This window comes from Amblyomma maculatum, chromosome 2 (genome assembly GCF_055883805.1).
Source record: "Amblyomma maculatum isolate TAMU_Amacu chromosome 2, ASM5588380v1, whole genome shotgun sequence".
In the NCBI taxonomy this organism is placed as follows: Eukaryota; Metazoa; Arthropoda; class Arachnida; order Ixodida; family Ixodidae; genus Amblyomma; species Amblyomma maculatum.
In genome coordinates, this window is record NC_139345.1 from 9,841,141 (window position 1) to 9,858,020 (window position 16,880).

Here is a 16,880-nt window from a genome sequence, read left to right on the forward strand (position 1 = left end):
CATCATGACGCAAAGCATTACATCTGTAGGCGTAACTAGGAATCACAAGTACCCAGAAAAGCCTCCCCCGTCGATTAAAGGCCTAACGCCGCAGAGAAGCCGCTAGCAGGAGATTTCTAACTTCTGGATTTATCACTGAACATTTTATTTTCCGAGTTGACAAATGCTGCACTTCAGAACTGCCTGCATACACCTGGTACAAAATTAGAATATTTCACATGCGATGTTCTCAACTTCTGACTAACATTCACTCTACAACAAAATATAACAGACGCCTATACTTCAGCATGCCTGCTTTTTGATTCTATAACAGGGGTCACGAATATTCATGAAATTTCTTGAAGCCCGAAATATGTGACTTAGCGTGTTTTCTCATAGAGAATTTCAGTTCCGAAAGGAGGCGGGGGTGGAGGGGGGAAGGGGGGAGGGGAGAGGGAGAGAAGTGAGGCTTGCCCGGCCCTCTACTTCTCTATAATTCTGCTACTGAAATTACAACAAAACAATAGTGCATATAGTATCAAATTATTGGACCTTGCGTGCAATTAAAGAATATTGTGTAAGTAATTTGCAGTCTTTCCAAATAACAAAATAAGATGGCACCTCGTTATAACATGCAGTGTTTTATCAGTTACCAGCAAATAAAGGGACCGTTGTTTTTACACTTTGTTTCTCTGATACAGATTTTTTGCAGCTTACTGGCATAGGGTATATCACCCTAATGCATAGCGTAATATGAAGGGACACCGTTTTAACAGTTGACTTCGAATATATCAAACATCGATATGTACATAGATGAAATTTTAAAATCGAATAGTCTTAAATACGTATGCAAATGTATAGCGCTATTTGTGTTTACCGAACTCGCGTTCAGGTGAACATTGGGTATACTTGACGGTGCGCATGGCCCTTAGAAGTGATGCTTCTCCTAACCGCCCTGTTCGACATCGACCCACGAGATTGGACAGATCATTTCATTAATAGTGTACTGATAACATGATCACACAGTCGCTAGTCACAAAGTGGCATACGCTGTGGCATAGATGAGAGACTGCTTAGGCCTAGCAAGTCCCAGCGAGCGATGCGGTCCCGCCACGCCGGCCTTTCATTAGGATGGGTCGAGCGTCATAACTTAAGTACAATTTATTCGTGCTTTTGTTTAAACTAGAGTAAGCTTGTGTATGGTCAGTTTTATATACCGAATTATCGACATGCTCATTCAGGTAGATTTTGATATTTGTGGTTTCGAATGTAACCCGATAAGGCATCAAAGGGACGCAGTTTCGCCAGAGGCGTTTGAGAACGCAATTACTTGAAGCCACCCAAGTCGTCGCCATGTACTCGTACCCCGAGCCCCCCCCCCCCTTTTTTTCTCTCACACAGACACACATACTCTCTCTCTCTCTCTCTCTCACACACACACACACACACACACACACACACACACACACACACGCACACACACACACACGCACACACACACACACACACACACACACACACACACACACACACACACACACACACACACACACACACACACACACACACACACACACACACACACACACACACACACACACACACACACACACACACACACACACACACACACGCACGCACGCACGCGCACACAATGGATGTCAAATCGAAAGGAAAATTTAGAAAGCAACTGTCAACCGGTGTGGTAATAAGCTCATGTAAAAAAAAGAATATAGTTGACTGGCTAGCGTATTACGTTCACAGCTATTAGTTCTATTTAAAATATTTATGACAAAGTTCGAGGACATGCAAAAGACGATGCCGTCTCAGTTTTTCAAACGAAGACAAGTCCTTGTTTAAAAGCAGCAGTGCGAAGTTACCCAGTACTTTGTCAGCACAAAACCAGAACTCGTGCATTAAATGCGCATTAAGCTCACTCAAAGCTCTACATCCACGGATGGAATGCTTCATGTCCTGCACCGCCAAATTTGAACTACTTGTGCGGCTGTACTAAGTAACGACCATTGTTCTGCGTCATCGTCCGATGCAAACTAAAGGTGGGTCATCGCGGATTGCGTAAACGTTATTTTGAGTGCAACATGATACATGATCAGGGAGCTCGAATTAAGCATTGTAGTTATAATACCACAGCAGCTGACTTGGTGCTTGTACCGAGCTTAAGTGCATGTAGTGGCCTGTTTCGGCCTTGAACAGAAAAAAAAGAAGCGCCGATTTCCTCACAATCCCGATTTGTTGAAACTGCGTGCGCTTAAACATAGAAGTTTGTTGATGAATTTTTCTTGGTTCTCTAACCAAGGTAGTTTTCACAGTAACTTACGTGCGTTACGGCTAACGGCTTTTTACAGATTTTCAGATTTATTTGTTTCTAGCTACATAATTTTTGTAATCACGGAAGTGTTTGTTAAAACAAGCTGTTTTTAAACGCAAGCAACGCAGATGCCGCACATACACGAGACAACATAGCATACTTGTAGGCTGCTCTAGTTAATCGTTCTGGAGCACCCTTTTCCAAGTGCAGTGCGTAGGCAGTTAGAAACTTAATCTTCTTACTAGCAACGAGCCCTATAGGCGCTCAGATGCAGCGTTATCCATAGTTTACGTTCGAATAATTAGACCCTTATCAGGCAGTCATTCGGCCGACTGCTAACGCTAAGGGAGACTTAGCGCGCAAGTAATATTGCGAGTTAAGCACTCGCTACCACATTAGTTAGCCATTAGAGGAAAGAGTGGCAGCGACTTATAAATTGTGCCGCATTAATTTCGGCTAAATATGCGTGGGGCGCGTTTTCCGCAATGCTGGAACGAAGAAGCGTATTTTCCATGTGCACGTCCCCAGTACACTTACTCCGGCAGTACACATAGGCAACCCGAAAAAGTAAGCTGCTGTCCATCCTTTCTCTGACGCTTTTGAACAATAGCCACACTCCTACCATGTCCTTCTAATTGAAATGTCTCTGTGCTGCTTGTTCAGAATAGTTTTATAGTCGTTTCTCCTAACCTCTGCAACGACACCACAATGCGAAACTTTCGACAGAACTCTGTTTGAGTGCGTACGACGAAGAAATAAAACAGTGCCCTCGTTGAAGCGCGCGCGGAATGCTTGCTTTCCGTTACAGGCGATAAAACAAAGCTTTTTGAGAAGATCCCCGGAGTAGCCTAAAAGGAAAAACACACCGCCCAGTGAGACATAATACATCCCTGCCAAATTTCCTCTTTCTTCTTACAGTTAAAAATAGCGCAAGGAAGAGTGAAAACGTGTGCTTTACTAAATCACTCACATCGCAGTAACTGTACGCATTTCCATGTGAGTTCTGCGCATAGCATTCGGTGTGACCGTGGGAAATAGGTGAAACCTGCCTAATCCATCCGCGGCATCACAAGCTTCCAATGAAACAACGGTTGGCTAACGGCGCGGTATTTCCTGCAACGAGGGTCAATCCAACTCCCCTCTCCCCTCCTCCCTCGGTGTAGAATAATTCATAATAAATTTAAATCATTAAAAAGTAACGTTTTATTGGGAAAGCGTCAGAATGCTCTTCTAGAATTAGTAGACACCACTTTTCCTCTTAGACTGCATGAAACCTTAAGGTCACTATTGTTTAGATTCAGACATGAAATGTCTGCAAATATGTTGCTACCGCTCACGTTTTCTTGAGCCTTATTATAGGTTCACGTGCTTGGTATTTTTCAGTGACGCTGTTCTTTAAGAGTACTTTTTTTTCTTTCCCAATTTATACTTCAGTGAAGGAAAGAATGGCGAGGGGACACTATATTGCATTATAGGATGGAGATTTCAAGGATGTAGCCGAAAGTCACATTAACAATAGGGTATCGCGAAAAACGTGCGTTGACCCGCATAAGAAAAAGGGGGGGGGGGGGGGGGGATTCTGTTATTCATCGCACTTCGTCCAGCTGAGAACAAGCTGGAGAAACGGTCCTGCCTACTGAAAAGCCACTGAGCAAACGCTGGCACATGTGGCCGAACCCTCCGCTGCCTGTTTTTGTCTAGTCCTTTGTTTTAAAACTAGGAACCAATCATCTCGAGTAGTCACCACTATTGCAAAGTTCAGTCACCCATCGCTGCAGCGCTTTCATAAAGCTAGACCTACGACCGAACTTGCATCTACGGCAAACAAAATCTAAATTCCAAGTAGGTACGACGGCCATCCAATGGTTATGCGTAGAGGTCCCATGAAACGTACTAAAAGCTTTGGGTTTTCAACTACGAAGTTTCTTCAAGCATAGCTGTTGCGCTCGACCTCCTTTTCTATCGAGAATCGGCTACCGGAGCGGAAGTACTTTGAAAGGCCGGAAGCTTTCCCATATAAAGACTAGTGAAAGCTTGTTTGCCCGCTGAGAATGTCCCTTTCCTCAGCACCGCATCTGCGTCCTAAGATAAGAAGCTTGTTCTCCCGCGAAAGTTAATGCCTCTCGGCAAGTGCATCGAAATCTTTGCTAAGCTAAGGGACCAAGGAGGCAGACTGGCCGCAGAGGAAAAATATCCATATTGTGGTAAGGAGAAGTGGTTATCGCTTATCTCGCCCGTGCTAATAGCTCACACAGAAAGTTTACAACAAACGTGTTTTAGATGGTAGATACAAAAGCAGGGCACCAAAACTCTTTAATGTGCTGTGAATTAGCAAATATGCTAACAACATTTCTTGATTAAAAAAGCAACCGAAATACCATCAAGGAAATAAAGAGGAAAATGCAATCAATGTAGACATGCAGAGTGATTTTTTTGTATCACTGTCCACAAATCATATAGCAGCAAAAGGACAAACCACAACCCAAGCGAAATGGATGCTCTAAATCTTTACTGCTGACATTAATAACACTTTTTGTCTCATTATTGTGCAAACCTAATGAGTTCACAATGTCCTAAATTGAAATACAGTGTGTTGCGGTATGATTAGGTCAACAAAAAGGCTCCAGAATTGGTTGCCGCAGCTGTTTTTGGGAGCTTTGGGCACATACATAACACTCACGTGGAGCTTGCTACGTAGAGGATAAGAGCTTCTAGCGGCCAGGACCTTATTTGTCGTGACACTCCATGCGGAAAGCCACGGTTTAGTAAAGGGCACCGTAAGTACCGCCCGTAACGACTAAACAGTCCAGGCATCCGACAGAACTGGCCCACTACGAGACTGGAAGCACGCGCCGCAAACTCAGCTAAAGTGTCCATGTAGTTATTTGTTTTGTATTAAGCTTGATTACAGTTTAATCCCTCTCAGAGACCTCAGAGACCAAAAATACATCAAAATAAACTTCCTGCTAAGTCACACGAAATATGGATTCGTTATACTTAAAACTTAAGTCCACCCACCCAAACTATTTTAAACATCTCAAATTGAATGTTCGTAATTAATGCATTGCCACGAGCCATGGCACCGGAACATAACTTAAGCCACAAAGCGGGCTCTGTGCTGCTGTGTTTATTGCCGTTCTAAGTGTTAGCGTGGTGAACCACTACAACTTAAGCCACTTCGTAATTAAGCATGTCAAACTACTTCCGAAGCCATGGAGTTTTTTAACGCGCACCTCAATGAGAGGCTTGGTTGCCTAATTGGTAATATCACTGGCTATTCATATCAGGTGTCTCCGCCTACTACAAAAGACGACATTCGAAAAGTGGGGAGGGGGGCATAAACTGAGCACACATTGATCGCAGATGGTTGTTATAACTGCGCAATTCGTTTTCAACTGGCCATTATCTAAATGGCAGACAAATATTATACGATTTTTCCATTGGCGGACATGCAACAGGTGCAGTGTAGGTAATTTTCCAGCTTCTGCATTGATGGCATGCTGTCATCCATTTAACACGATATATGAATTCAAAGCGAGCAATATTCTGCCATCTATCCTAACCTTACCCGACAATGCGAGCCAGTCAAATTAACCTTACATCCAAATGTGAATTCTTTTCATTGGCACTAACTTAGAAGTTCATGGGACGAAGTACTCCAGAAGGCGCCTTTGCCAACCTTCGGGCCGCCATACAACACGGAAATTACTGGCACATTTAGGCCCCAGTAAAATATATTACAGTATAGCATAAGTATATAGTAAGCGAAGCGTAACGTGACGTAGCATCGTTAGCATATCACCGCTTCAGCGCTCTGACGCGCCGGAGAGTTACGGCTGGAGCAAACACATACCTGCGATGACTGCAGCAGGGCGTTGCAGATGACGTAGGCGCTCTCGAAATGGGCGTCGTCTCGAGGGTTGATGCAGAAAAAGAGGTGAGTGATGCCCAATAGGGGGAAAAGCAGAGCTGTCGCCTTGGAAACCTTTCTGCGGAAAGAGACGGTGACGGCGGGCAGGTATGACGCATAACGCTAACCTCGTTCATAAAATAAATATAACGATCTTTCTAGACCTTGACACAGAATCAGATATGTTCGGTTGGTTTTCGAGGTTTGGGAGAAAATCAACTGAAGAAGTAATCACTAAGAAAATTTATTGCCCCCTAAATATCCGCCAATTTCTAAATAATTAGCATAAAGAAGGTAAAAACAGTCTGGTACCATAAATGTGCTTGTTCGAGGAGACTAAAAGAAAAGTGCAGGCTCGATCTCATGACAAAGAAATTAAAAATGCGTATTTTACGTGGAAAAGTAATTTTCTCAGAACGCAGTAACCAAATACAGTTCTCACGTGTTTCACGTTTACGCTGAAAGGCCACTAAAGAAATAATGAGGAGCAAAACTATTAAACAATAACTGCAATATATACTGATTATCTTAAGCTTGCAAAGCGAAAGCCCAATCAGAAATTCACTGTATAGCTAATATCTTATTGACGATGGGCCTCGAAGTTCTCTTTGCCTTCTAGCGCATATGCTCTTCCATCATACAGTACTCATGTGCCATAGCTGTTACAGAAATGTATACAGTGAGCAGACATTGATCAGAAATCAATTATCATGTCTACAATAAATGTCAATTCAGACCTGTTGTGCCGAAATGCTTTCAATTTTAAGTCACGAATGTTTGTTTGAAGAAGATATCTTTTGAAGAGCAAAACAAAATAATGGCTCTTTACTGTGTGGAGCAGAGCGTGCAGCCACTCGGCTGTCACCGCTGCTCTTTTGCACGGTGCGGAAAGGAAGAGGGATTTTTTTCTTCGTACCAGTAATTTAAACCCATGGTGTCAACTGCAGCACTAACACTGACCGCTGTTAGGAAGGCAGACTTCAGAACCCGGATTGCGTAAATGCCATTCACTTCACTCTGACCAGACGTGTGAGACGCAATATGTCGAGCTCTCGTGAAATTAGCGGACTAATTTTAGCCCTTAGAGTGTCGTGATAAGATATTGCACAACGCCCGACACAGATTCGTCAGCATGTACTTTGTGGGAAACCTAGAACCAGGGTACGCTTACATATAATACTTGCTTTGCGTGTTCCATCTATAATTATGGCGAGGAAGCTGTCGTAAGCTTGAAGGCAATATTTTCATGGGTGATCACTCCGTTCGTGCTGATAGTAACAAGTCTAACGAAGCTTCTCTAATTAATGTCCCCGTTAGCAAATGCTGTTCCTCACTGCTATCTTTATGCTAAAGACAATAACCTTTGAGGTGCCTTTCTTGTTGCAAGTCCTAAGGGTGGTTACATCACACCACATTACGACATTGGCGAGCCGTCAAAGTAACACATAACGGCATTACAAAATACCGACTTGAAGCAAAAGAAATTATTGTACCATGAGCGTTTTGCTACTTACTGCATGCCATAAATTATGTACGATTAAGCACAGAAGCTTGAGAAAGGAGAGATATAAACTTAACGCTTTGTGTCTTAGGCAGGCAAAGAAATATTACGGCGCTAAGAAGTGCCATTTTTCAAACCCGGGTTGGAACGCCTATTAAATTGCCAGATATAAAAGGATGGCAAGTGAGGCCGAGCACTAGCCTGCATCACGATGACCTCTACTCAGCAGAACTGACGAGGGCGAATGATATTTATGATGAAGGCTGTTGCTAAATGTTAGCCAAGTGCGTACAAGTGAACGCAAACGCGTGACCCGCGTGATGATTTTGTATTCTGTTCTGTTGCCCGATTTCTAAAGAGGCAGGGATGGCATTCTGTAGCAGGGCTGGGCAAGATACTTCAAAAAAGTATCTTTGATAGCGATACTCGATACCTTGAAAAATTGTATTTCCGATACCGATACAAGATACCGAACCGAAATCGATTTCCGATGCAGATACAGAATACTGTATCTTCGATCCTTCGATACATTTCTGAAATCCCAATATGATAAAGGTGGTAATATTAGCGAAGCTGGAAAATTTAACCATGCTTTCTAGAACTTTCAGTGGTACCAATATCGCAGTTTTTGTTTCTTTGAAAGGGCTTAAATAAATCCGACAGCACGGGTTTATTGAAGCTCCGCTGCCTGGGCAGCTGGCCTTGACAGAACCTCACAATGAATTGAACCCATGGTTAAAAAGCGTCCATAAGCAGCCTAGCGAACAATTTCTTTAAGCTAGTGTTCTCATACGAACCACCCTGAGAGCACTTGGCTACATACAATTAAATCTGGAACTTCTTTTGTTGCTTTCCATTTCATATACTACACGTTACTTACACGATGGCCCCCTCCGTTTTGTCTTTGCTATAAGACTCAGTGCGGCGTACGTTGGAGAACTGAGCAGGTATTTTGATAGTAGTGCGATAGCAGACGCTTGAAGCTCACATTCTGTGTTAAAAGCTAGACGATAACCAAAATAAAATGGCTGAACGTTTACAGAATAGGTTTTACAGAAAAAGCCTAGTGGACACCTCTTCCCGGTTCAGGTACAAAGAAATGTGTTTGTTTCGAATCAAACGCTGTAAACTACAAGAACGGCGGTTAGCCGACTGCATCGTGGCCGACTGAGACCTAACCGACATGCGAAGCTCAAGGGTCTGGAGAGCTAGGATCGTTCATAAGTTACTGCGTTCGTCAGCACACTAAGCATGCTGCTTGACAAGGATCGCATGCCTCAGAGACGTTCAAGGAGGCGGATTGCGAAGGGTGAGAGAGCAGAGATGAAGTGCTCGTGGTCCTTACTCCCTGTTTGTCTTCTTTGTCGATTTTGTTATTTTTTTCTGCGTGTCTGTTAACGGCTTAGCGGCTTCGTAGTACGCACTAGGTGCTCGCAATTAAACAACCTCATGTGCACCTACTTGCCATTGGTTCCTTCAGTTTAAAAAAAAAATAATATGAATAGATAGAGGTTAAGAAGACAGAGCGTGTGAAGGAAACTTCGAGTAGGAGGAAAATCAGGATGTACTGCAAGCAAAGATGCCTTCCAGCTTGTGCTAGCGCCTGAGCGAACGCTGTCGACCAAATGTCTGACACACAGTGATTTCAATATTTTGCGGAGTATCGGGCATCGTTAAAATACACACGATACACCAAAGAAGTATTTTCGATACCGATACTTCGATACTTTCATTTTCAGCGCTTGACACCTGATACAAATACACAAAATGTATTTAAAGATAGTATCGAAGATACATGTATCTCATGCTAAGCAAGAACATTCGGATAAAAACCAAGGGGAGGGGGGCGGGGGCAGTAAGCGAACGAATTTGGGAAGCAGTTTGAAAGCTGGTGAATGAACTGAATTGAATCGGAATTAGTGACAGGCCTGCACGTCAGGTTTACGCTATCATTTGACGCTGGCATTGTGATACTGGCCCGTGTAAGTTTTCCCAGCCCGAGAATATCAGCCGATCCGATCAGTACTGGCGATATTGAGGTTATGAGCCTAGCCAAACAAGCAGTTCCCAATATTCATTACAGTGCTACTTTCTCACACAGCACCTTCTCTCCCCCCCCCCCCCCCCCCCCCCCCCCCGCCAAACACACAAACACCAACGTCTTACCTAATATTGCGGAACTACGGCTTGAAGACGTCTAATTCTGTGTTTTGTATTTTTGCAAATATTCATATGTTTTTATCTGTTTTGTTGAAGTTTCTTGCAATTGTGGTTTATTTGTTTACTTTTGATTACATGCCTGTATCCCCCCCCCCCCCCCCCCCGCCCTTTATGTAATACCCTCGAACTGAGGGTCTTTAGTGGTATGTTGCATAAATAAATAAATAAATTCGTTTACCAAATACAACATGCACTGGTTACTGGACAGCACGCTTCACGGACACGGCAAATACTGCTGGTGTTACCATGACAGCACACGTCCATTCCAGAACTGCACACGCAATAAAGGTACCCTAACCTTGTCCCTCGGCAAAATCCTTGACTGAAACCACCCTGTCACGTAAGTGAACCGGCTTATCCCAAAGGCGAACTTTTTATTTATTATTTACTTACAAAATACTGTGGACACTGAGTCCAAGCAGGGTGGGTGAACAAGTCAATCAACTTCTCCGAAAGCAGAAGTAGTTGTGGGGCAGCATGTTGCAGCTATCTCGCCACTTTAACAGAGGATATCAGTGTTCCATGAAAGGTGTTTTCTTATTAGAGTTTCCTCAAAAATTTCAAAAAGTGCCTCGTTTTCCTGCACGATAATATAGTTCTGGTACTAATGACTTGAGGGGGATAGAAGAAAGAGCAGGCTCACCTTAGCTGCATGGTCTCGATGGAGGTGTTTGACTGGAGCTTCGTAAGAAGAATGCGGATGATGTTAATCAGAAACACCGTGTTCACCTGCGGTAGAAATAAAAGCAACGAAAATTGGTAGAGCTAAGCATTGCGGCTTAGCGCATAAGTCAGAGTCAGCTAATTGGCATTACCCGCAGAAATGCCTGGAGTGGTGGAAGGCTCCGGATCTAAGCCCGGGACGCATAGTGCAGGCTTTGCTCTCTATCCCTGTTATTTCCAACAAAACCAACGTACAGCAGTACATAAAAAAAATATAGCCTGTAGCGCAGTACGGCGCGGCTGTCTAAGCTTAGAATTTCGGCTTCCACCTAGTTTAAGTACATGCGTGGCTTTGCTTTAAATCCGACTTGAGCACTAATTGAAATTGGCAAATTGCGACAAACAGAGCGAAGTGGCGGCTGTTTAACACATCGATGTAGGGCAAAATGTTCGCTCTAATAATGTTCGGCTTGGCGAGCCCGAAATATCAGTTGCTAATAACGGGGGTGCCAATCTACCTAAGCACTGTTCTGGCCATTATTGCAGGTCCCTACTTTGCGAAGTACAAATTATCAACTTGTGTAAAGATGTGAGGGCAAGGAAACTGCTGGAGGCTTACCATATCAGGAAAACGAGGGCGAATCGCATTAGTAATACTTCTATCAAACTTTACCGAAGGGAAATGTGTCTTCTTGACGTCACTATTTAAAGATCTCCCGTTTATCTACCTAGTTTATCTGTTGCCTTTGTGACTGCCTCTGATCCGTCATTGCACCTGTGTGAGGACGATGTATATAAATATGCATGTGGTCTCAATAAAACTTAGTTGAAGTCTGCGCCTGTCCTGTGTTCTCCTTTAAAGTGATCGTCCCTTTTGCGCATCCTATTTCTTGATCCAGTATGAACCAATTCGCCTAACAGCAACTTCTAATTAACTATATTTCTATTAACTATATTTCTATTTTACAAGGCGTTTGTTCATAGCAAAATAGAACGCGCCGAATCTATCCGGCACCCCATCTGCGTTTAACCTAACTTGTGCCATCGAACTACTAGATTCGATGTAATATTCCGTTCGATTTATTCTGCATAAGTATAATTGTGCTGCTACCATGCATATTAACCACGAAGTACATGTTGAACCTACAATTATTGAGTTCTCGTGGGAAATTTTCACGCATTTGCCTATTGCACAAAATATTACATAATTGTCCCAAGCATCGTAGCCAATTCAGTTCTCCGCCCTTGAACATCTTATCACGACTGGACCACAAACACAAGGATCTAGTATCGGCTCAACAAACTTCAAATACTGGAACCATGCACCTTCCCGGACCGACTGCCAGCACTGAAGACATCCATCACTTTTGATACGCATCAGCTAACATTGAATACGTTGACGACCTTCTTGACTGCATTTAAATTACACCCTTCTTGCCTTTTTGTGTGTGTAGCACCACCCACTTTGCAATGTCTTCGGCGTTGAAGGCAAAATAAATAAACAAATAAACAAACAGACGGAATGCTGGGCGAAACCTTTATTTCTGGGCAGAATATTTTGCTAAAGTCACTGCAAAATGTAGCAATGAGGCCATCACCTGCTTTTTTTTTTTTCTGTTCGACTGAATGCAGGAAGCTATTAGATGCTCTTGTAAAACTTTAAAAAATAATTGGTGATTCTTTGAGCGCTGAAGAGTGAATGAAAGGGTCCCAAAACAGACATGATATATCTGCCAGTTTCTCCACAGAAAAAAAAAAATAAATAAAAGCAGCATAATGGAGAGAATTAAAAGCACAAAAAAAAAAACGAATAATACGCCATTTCGGAAATCGGAACCGTGATGTGGCGCTTTCATACGGCCTAAGTACTTTCTTGAACATTGTGAGGTCAAAAGAAAGCGATGTGCGCGGTGACGAAGACACAAAAAGGGGATTGTCGCTTGTCCTAAGCATTCTTACGTCTGTATAGCCAATGGGAGCCTCCGCTAGATCGGCTCCCTGGCAGCCCAAGGTCGGCAATCTCTTAACATCTCCAGTAGCGCAGGAGCAGCGCTCGGTATTCGGTGCGTAAGCAAGATAACAAGCGGCAATCGCAGACGAGCGCAGAGCACGGAAAGGCAAAACATAAAAAACAGCTTAGTAAGGGTCTCCTCCAGGAAGTGATTGCCTCTATAAACGAACTAAAGAAAAGCTCTTCTCATTGCTATCACGTCCCGTTGGAGAACTATAGATGCCTGCAGGTCTATCGGCCAAGTATGCCGCTAATGCAAGTTTGCCCAATACCGTTTGTGGCTCTTTATTTCTCTGCTCTGTATCGACGGAAAAAAAAAAAAAAAAAAAAAAAAAAAAAAAAAAAAAAAAAAAAAAAAAAACAGCGCGCACCAAAGTCACCTTCAGGGTATACGGGATCGCATTCCTCTTAGGTAAGCTACATGGCTGCGTTTCGCGGATTTCGATTCTCGTGTTATCATTACACCATCACCTTAAGGCGCAGAGTTGACAAAATGGGAAGCTACATTCTCCTCAAAAGGCCGTCTTAGTGCCAATAATAAGAGAGAATTCGGAGGCTGCGTCGGCTTGCAGCAACCACCTTGTGCGCTCGAGCGACACTAATGGAGGAAAGTTTCAAAAGATGCACAGACGTCTAGGATATCTGAGAAGGCACACTACGTGCCTTCTTAAAGGGCACTAACTGAATTCTTTTTTTATTTTCGTGTGTGTGTGCATCACGGTGAGGTTGCCACCGGCACAAAAAAAAAAATGTTTTGTATGTATGTGTGTGTGAAAGGATTCGGAGCATGGGTTTCAAGATAAGCTGTATACAGTAATAAGCCACGCTTAGAGCCATCCAGCGTGATCGGACGCATCTTTCCCAAAGTTGCTGATTTGTTCCTGCGCAAACTAATTTCTGATGTCGGCTTACATTCTTGTTTCTTTTGCTTTTCCAATCTGCAAGCCAGAGAACAGCCGACGTCTATCTGCCGTCTCTCCTAGTTATACCTGTAATTCTCACAGGGTCCACGCGTAGACGCGCAAAGAACGCACCTTCACAGTCTAAAGACTCCGTATTAAAGCACCGCCTCACGGTTTTCCTCTTTTCCTTCACCCAGCTGAAGGTGAAAGAATACCTCCCCCCCCCCTCCCCCTCCCCGCCTCCCTTCGACACATCCACTCAGCTTTTCTCGCCCTAGCCTTCTGCTCCTATTATACATACACTAAAGCAGGCATGGAAGATTTAAACTTACAATTTTTGCCTCTCTTTTCTGGAAAAGCTGTAAAATATGGGCTGGCAGTATACCTTCTGGTGATCGCCACCGATATCAATAACATAAGCATTTGGTTTTTAAGAGGCCATAGAACAATATCGCTATGCTTGTCAAGGTTGCATAATGAATACTCCTCGCTTTCATTATTAATTGTCCTGTTATGTTTAACCAAAATTGCAGTGCTTGCGCATACTGTTTAAAGCAGGGCTCGCTTGCATGAAACGACCTTGAGACTGTCTTAGCTAAGTCCAGACTTAACTGAGTCTAAAGACTAGGCGGCTAGCATGGCCGTTTACGACTGGAATTGAGACTGGACTTCAGTCCTGACTTGAATAAGTCGATTGCACGATTAAGACTCTAGTGCCGTCTTAGTTAATACACACGGACGCCAGGTAGCTAAGTAAAGAAATAAGAGAAATACAGGGATGCGCTGGCCCTGTCCCCGCTGTAAGATGTAAACATTCCGTCAGTCTTGCGCTGCGTAAAATCCGTGCCATTGCTTTTTGCGGCTTAAGATTGTGCTACGAGGTAAAATGCCCTAAGCAGTTGCTGAGGGCGTTCATGGAAGCCACTGTAGTGAACACTAGCCGAACCGAAGCGTTCGGAACCCGAGCCATCTTAAAAAGTCTGGTCTTACTAAAGACACCGTTTAAGTCTGGACTCAGCTCGGACTTTATCGTAAAAGCAAGCCAGGTCTTTCCCGCTATGTCTATATAGGGTCAGGCAAGCATAGTACAACGTAGAAAGGTGAGCTAACGGGAACAACGCTATCTAAACACCTAGTTACTTCGAGTAAATCAAGAAAAAAAATGCCGAGAGTAACGTAATTTTCACGCTTCAACACAAAAGTAACCCGACGATAAATGGACCTCCTACTTTTGGAAAGCAGGTCAATAGAAAAGCATAGAAGCATGAGGTAACATATATTCTCCATCAACTAGAACGAATGCCAGCCGTCTAGTAAGCAAGTAGGCCGGTAAAAAATAAACTTTGAATTTATATCCGTAAGTTCGTCCAGCAAAATTTCGCACATTATTGTACAAGAATACCTTTTCGAGCACCATATTTTAACCTTAGCGCCTTCAGCTGGATCACTAGAACAGATACACTCGGAACACATCATTCGAAGGCCAAGCTTGAAAGAGAATAATGTGAAATGAGCCGTTGAAAGGGCCATTCAGTGATTGACTGTGGAATATCTATATCTGCGAAATTTAAGCTATACCTTAAATTTCTACTACAGATCAATATACATTGTAGGCGCTTAATTTCTTAGCAATCTTTTAAAAAGATGCCGCTTGCATCAGAGCTTAAACCCCAGGGAAAACTTTGCCTTTAGTTTTTTCCTCTTGCTCTATTTTGTTGTCCTATTTTTGTGCACTTTTTCTTATGTCTGCTCAACTCAGTTTCCCAGAATTATTTTGTATAAACAATAAACAGAATTATTTATGTTTCCCTCTTTGGTGTTTTCAAATTACCACCCATAAATGTTTCTTTAGGGATCAATATATCATCTGGTCTAGACTATTGATTTTAGTTCTGCTCATGTAAATTAAAGAGATTAAAAAGAGACATTTTGTGAAAACGCTGACAACCCCTCTAAATGCTACCATAGTATTTTCCGGAATGACGGCAAAAACAAAAATATGAGAGAAATTTAAGCTCCGCCATTAAGTATGACGTGATATAGCGTAGGCTTTTAGTCTACATATAAAGCCCCGCTACAACAAAGCCGTGTGAAAGCGCCTGTGTGGCTTAGGGGTATTGTGAATGCAAGGGTCCTGACAGACTGATCCCCCTTCTGATATCCCCTTCCCATATGAAAGGAGAGGTCCGAATTACAGCTGCTGCCAAACGTAACGTCAGGCAACCCTACAGCCAGTCTGTCTGTCTGTGCTCGAACATGGCAGCTGCCAGCTACCGCCTGCCGACCCCCGCCGACGCCGACCTCGACGTCGGATTTTCCGGAGCACGGGGCCTTTAAAGCAGTGGAGTTTTAAAAAGAAAAAGCCATGTAAAAGGGAAGTTTGAAGTAGGAATTTTAAAACGTAAGCCAGGACGCGAAAAACCTTAGGTACGAGAAGGCTTCCGTAGGCCCATACCTCTTTTTCAAAAGGATTCTGTTTCGTAAACAGAGCTATAACAGCGCGAGAAGCTTCGAGGCGGAGCCTGAGCGCTTGCTTCCAGATACTCAATAAGAAGCCATAGTTCAAGAAAGTCTCTGTCTTTCTCAGTCAAAATGGCCGTGGAGATAGCGACAAGATAAAGAGAATAATCTTCACCCTTAGCGCTATAATTTTCTAGACGTAATCGTAACAAATAGTCTGCATCAATGTGTTTCTTGTATGATTTATAGACGATGGTCACATCAAACTACTGAAGCCGAAGGCTGCATCGTGCACGCCCCTATTTGAGGTTCGCCAACCAACAAAGCGTGTGGCGATCGTTCCCTGCTCGGGAAAGGCCGGCCATACAAATAAGGGCGAAATTTCGTCACTGCCCACACGATAGCTAAGCATTCGTTGTCGGTCGTGAAATATTTCATCTCAGACCACGACAAGGTGCGGCTTGTGTATGCTATTACACGTTCGACACCGTCTTGCCATTGCACAAGGACTGCTGCGAGACCGACGTTACTTGTGTCTGTTTGTAGTTCTGTGCTAACTGCCTCGTCGAAATGTCCAAGTACTGGCTTAACTTTGCAGACGTGTTCGTAGTTCTTCAAAAGCATGCTGTAGCTCCCAGACCCACAAGAACGGTTCTTTATATTTCCTAATGCGGGTTAGGGGCTCAGCTATCCGCGAGAAGTTACTCACTAAACGACGATAATAGGCGGAAATATCCAGAAAACCACGTAAACTTCGCCTGTCGGTTGAAATAATGAAAGGAGTGATGGCAGCTTCCTTACCACGGTCTGGGCTAACGCCCTTGGCGCTCAGAGTATGTGCTAGGAACTTCAGCTGTTGGAAAAAGAAGTGACATATTTCTGGCTTAAGGGAGAGCCGGGCTGAA

At 43.5% G+C, this 16,880-nt stretch overlaps 1 protein-coding gene across 1 annotated transcript in view; it reads right to left on the reverse strand.

The window, feature by feature from the left end:
* LOC146197912 (corticotropin-releasing factor receptor 1-like) overlaps positions 1-16,880 on the reverse strand; it is a 210,036-nt gene that overhangs the window by 8,972 nt on the left and 184,184 nt on the right. Inside the window, exons 9-10 of the mRNA XM_084592542.1 lie at positions 10,583-10,668; positions 6,162-6,297 (exon numbers count right to left, since the gene is read on the reverse strand). Of these exons, the coding sequence (XP_084448668.1) occupies positions 6,162-6,297; positions 10,583-10,668 (222 nt within the window). The remainder of the gene's footprint in view (positions 1-6,161; positions 6,298-10,582; positions 10,669-16,880) is intronic.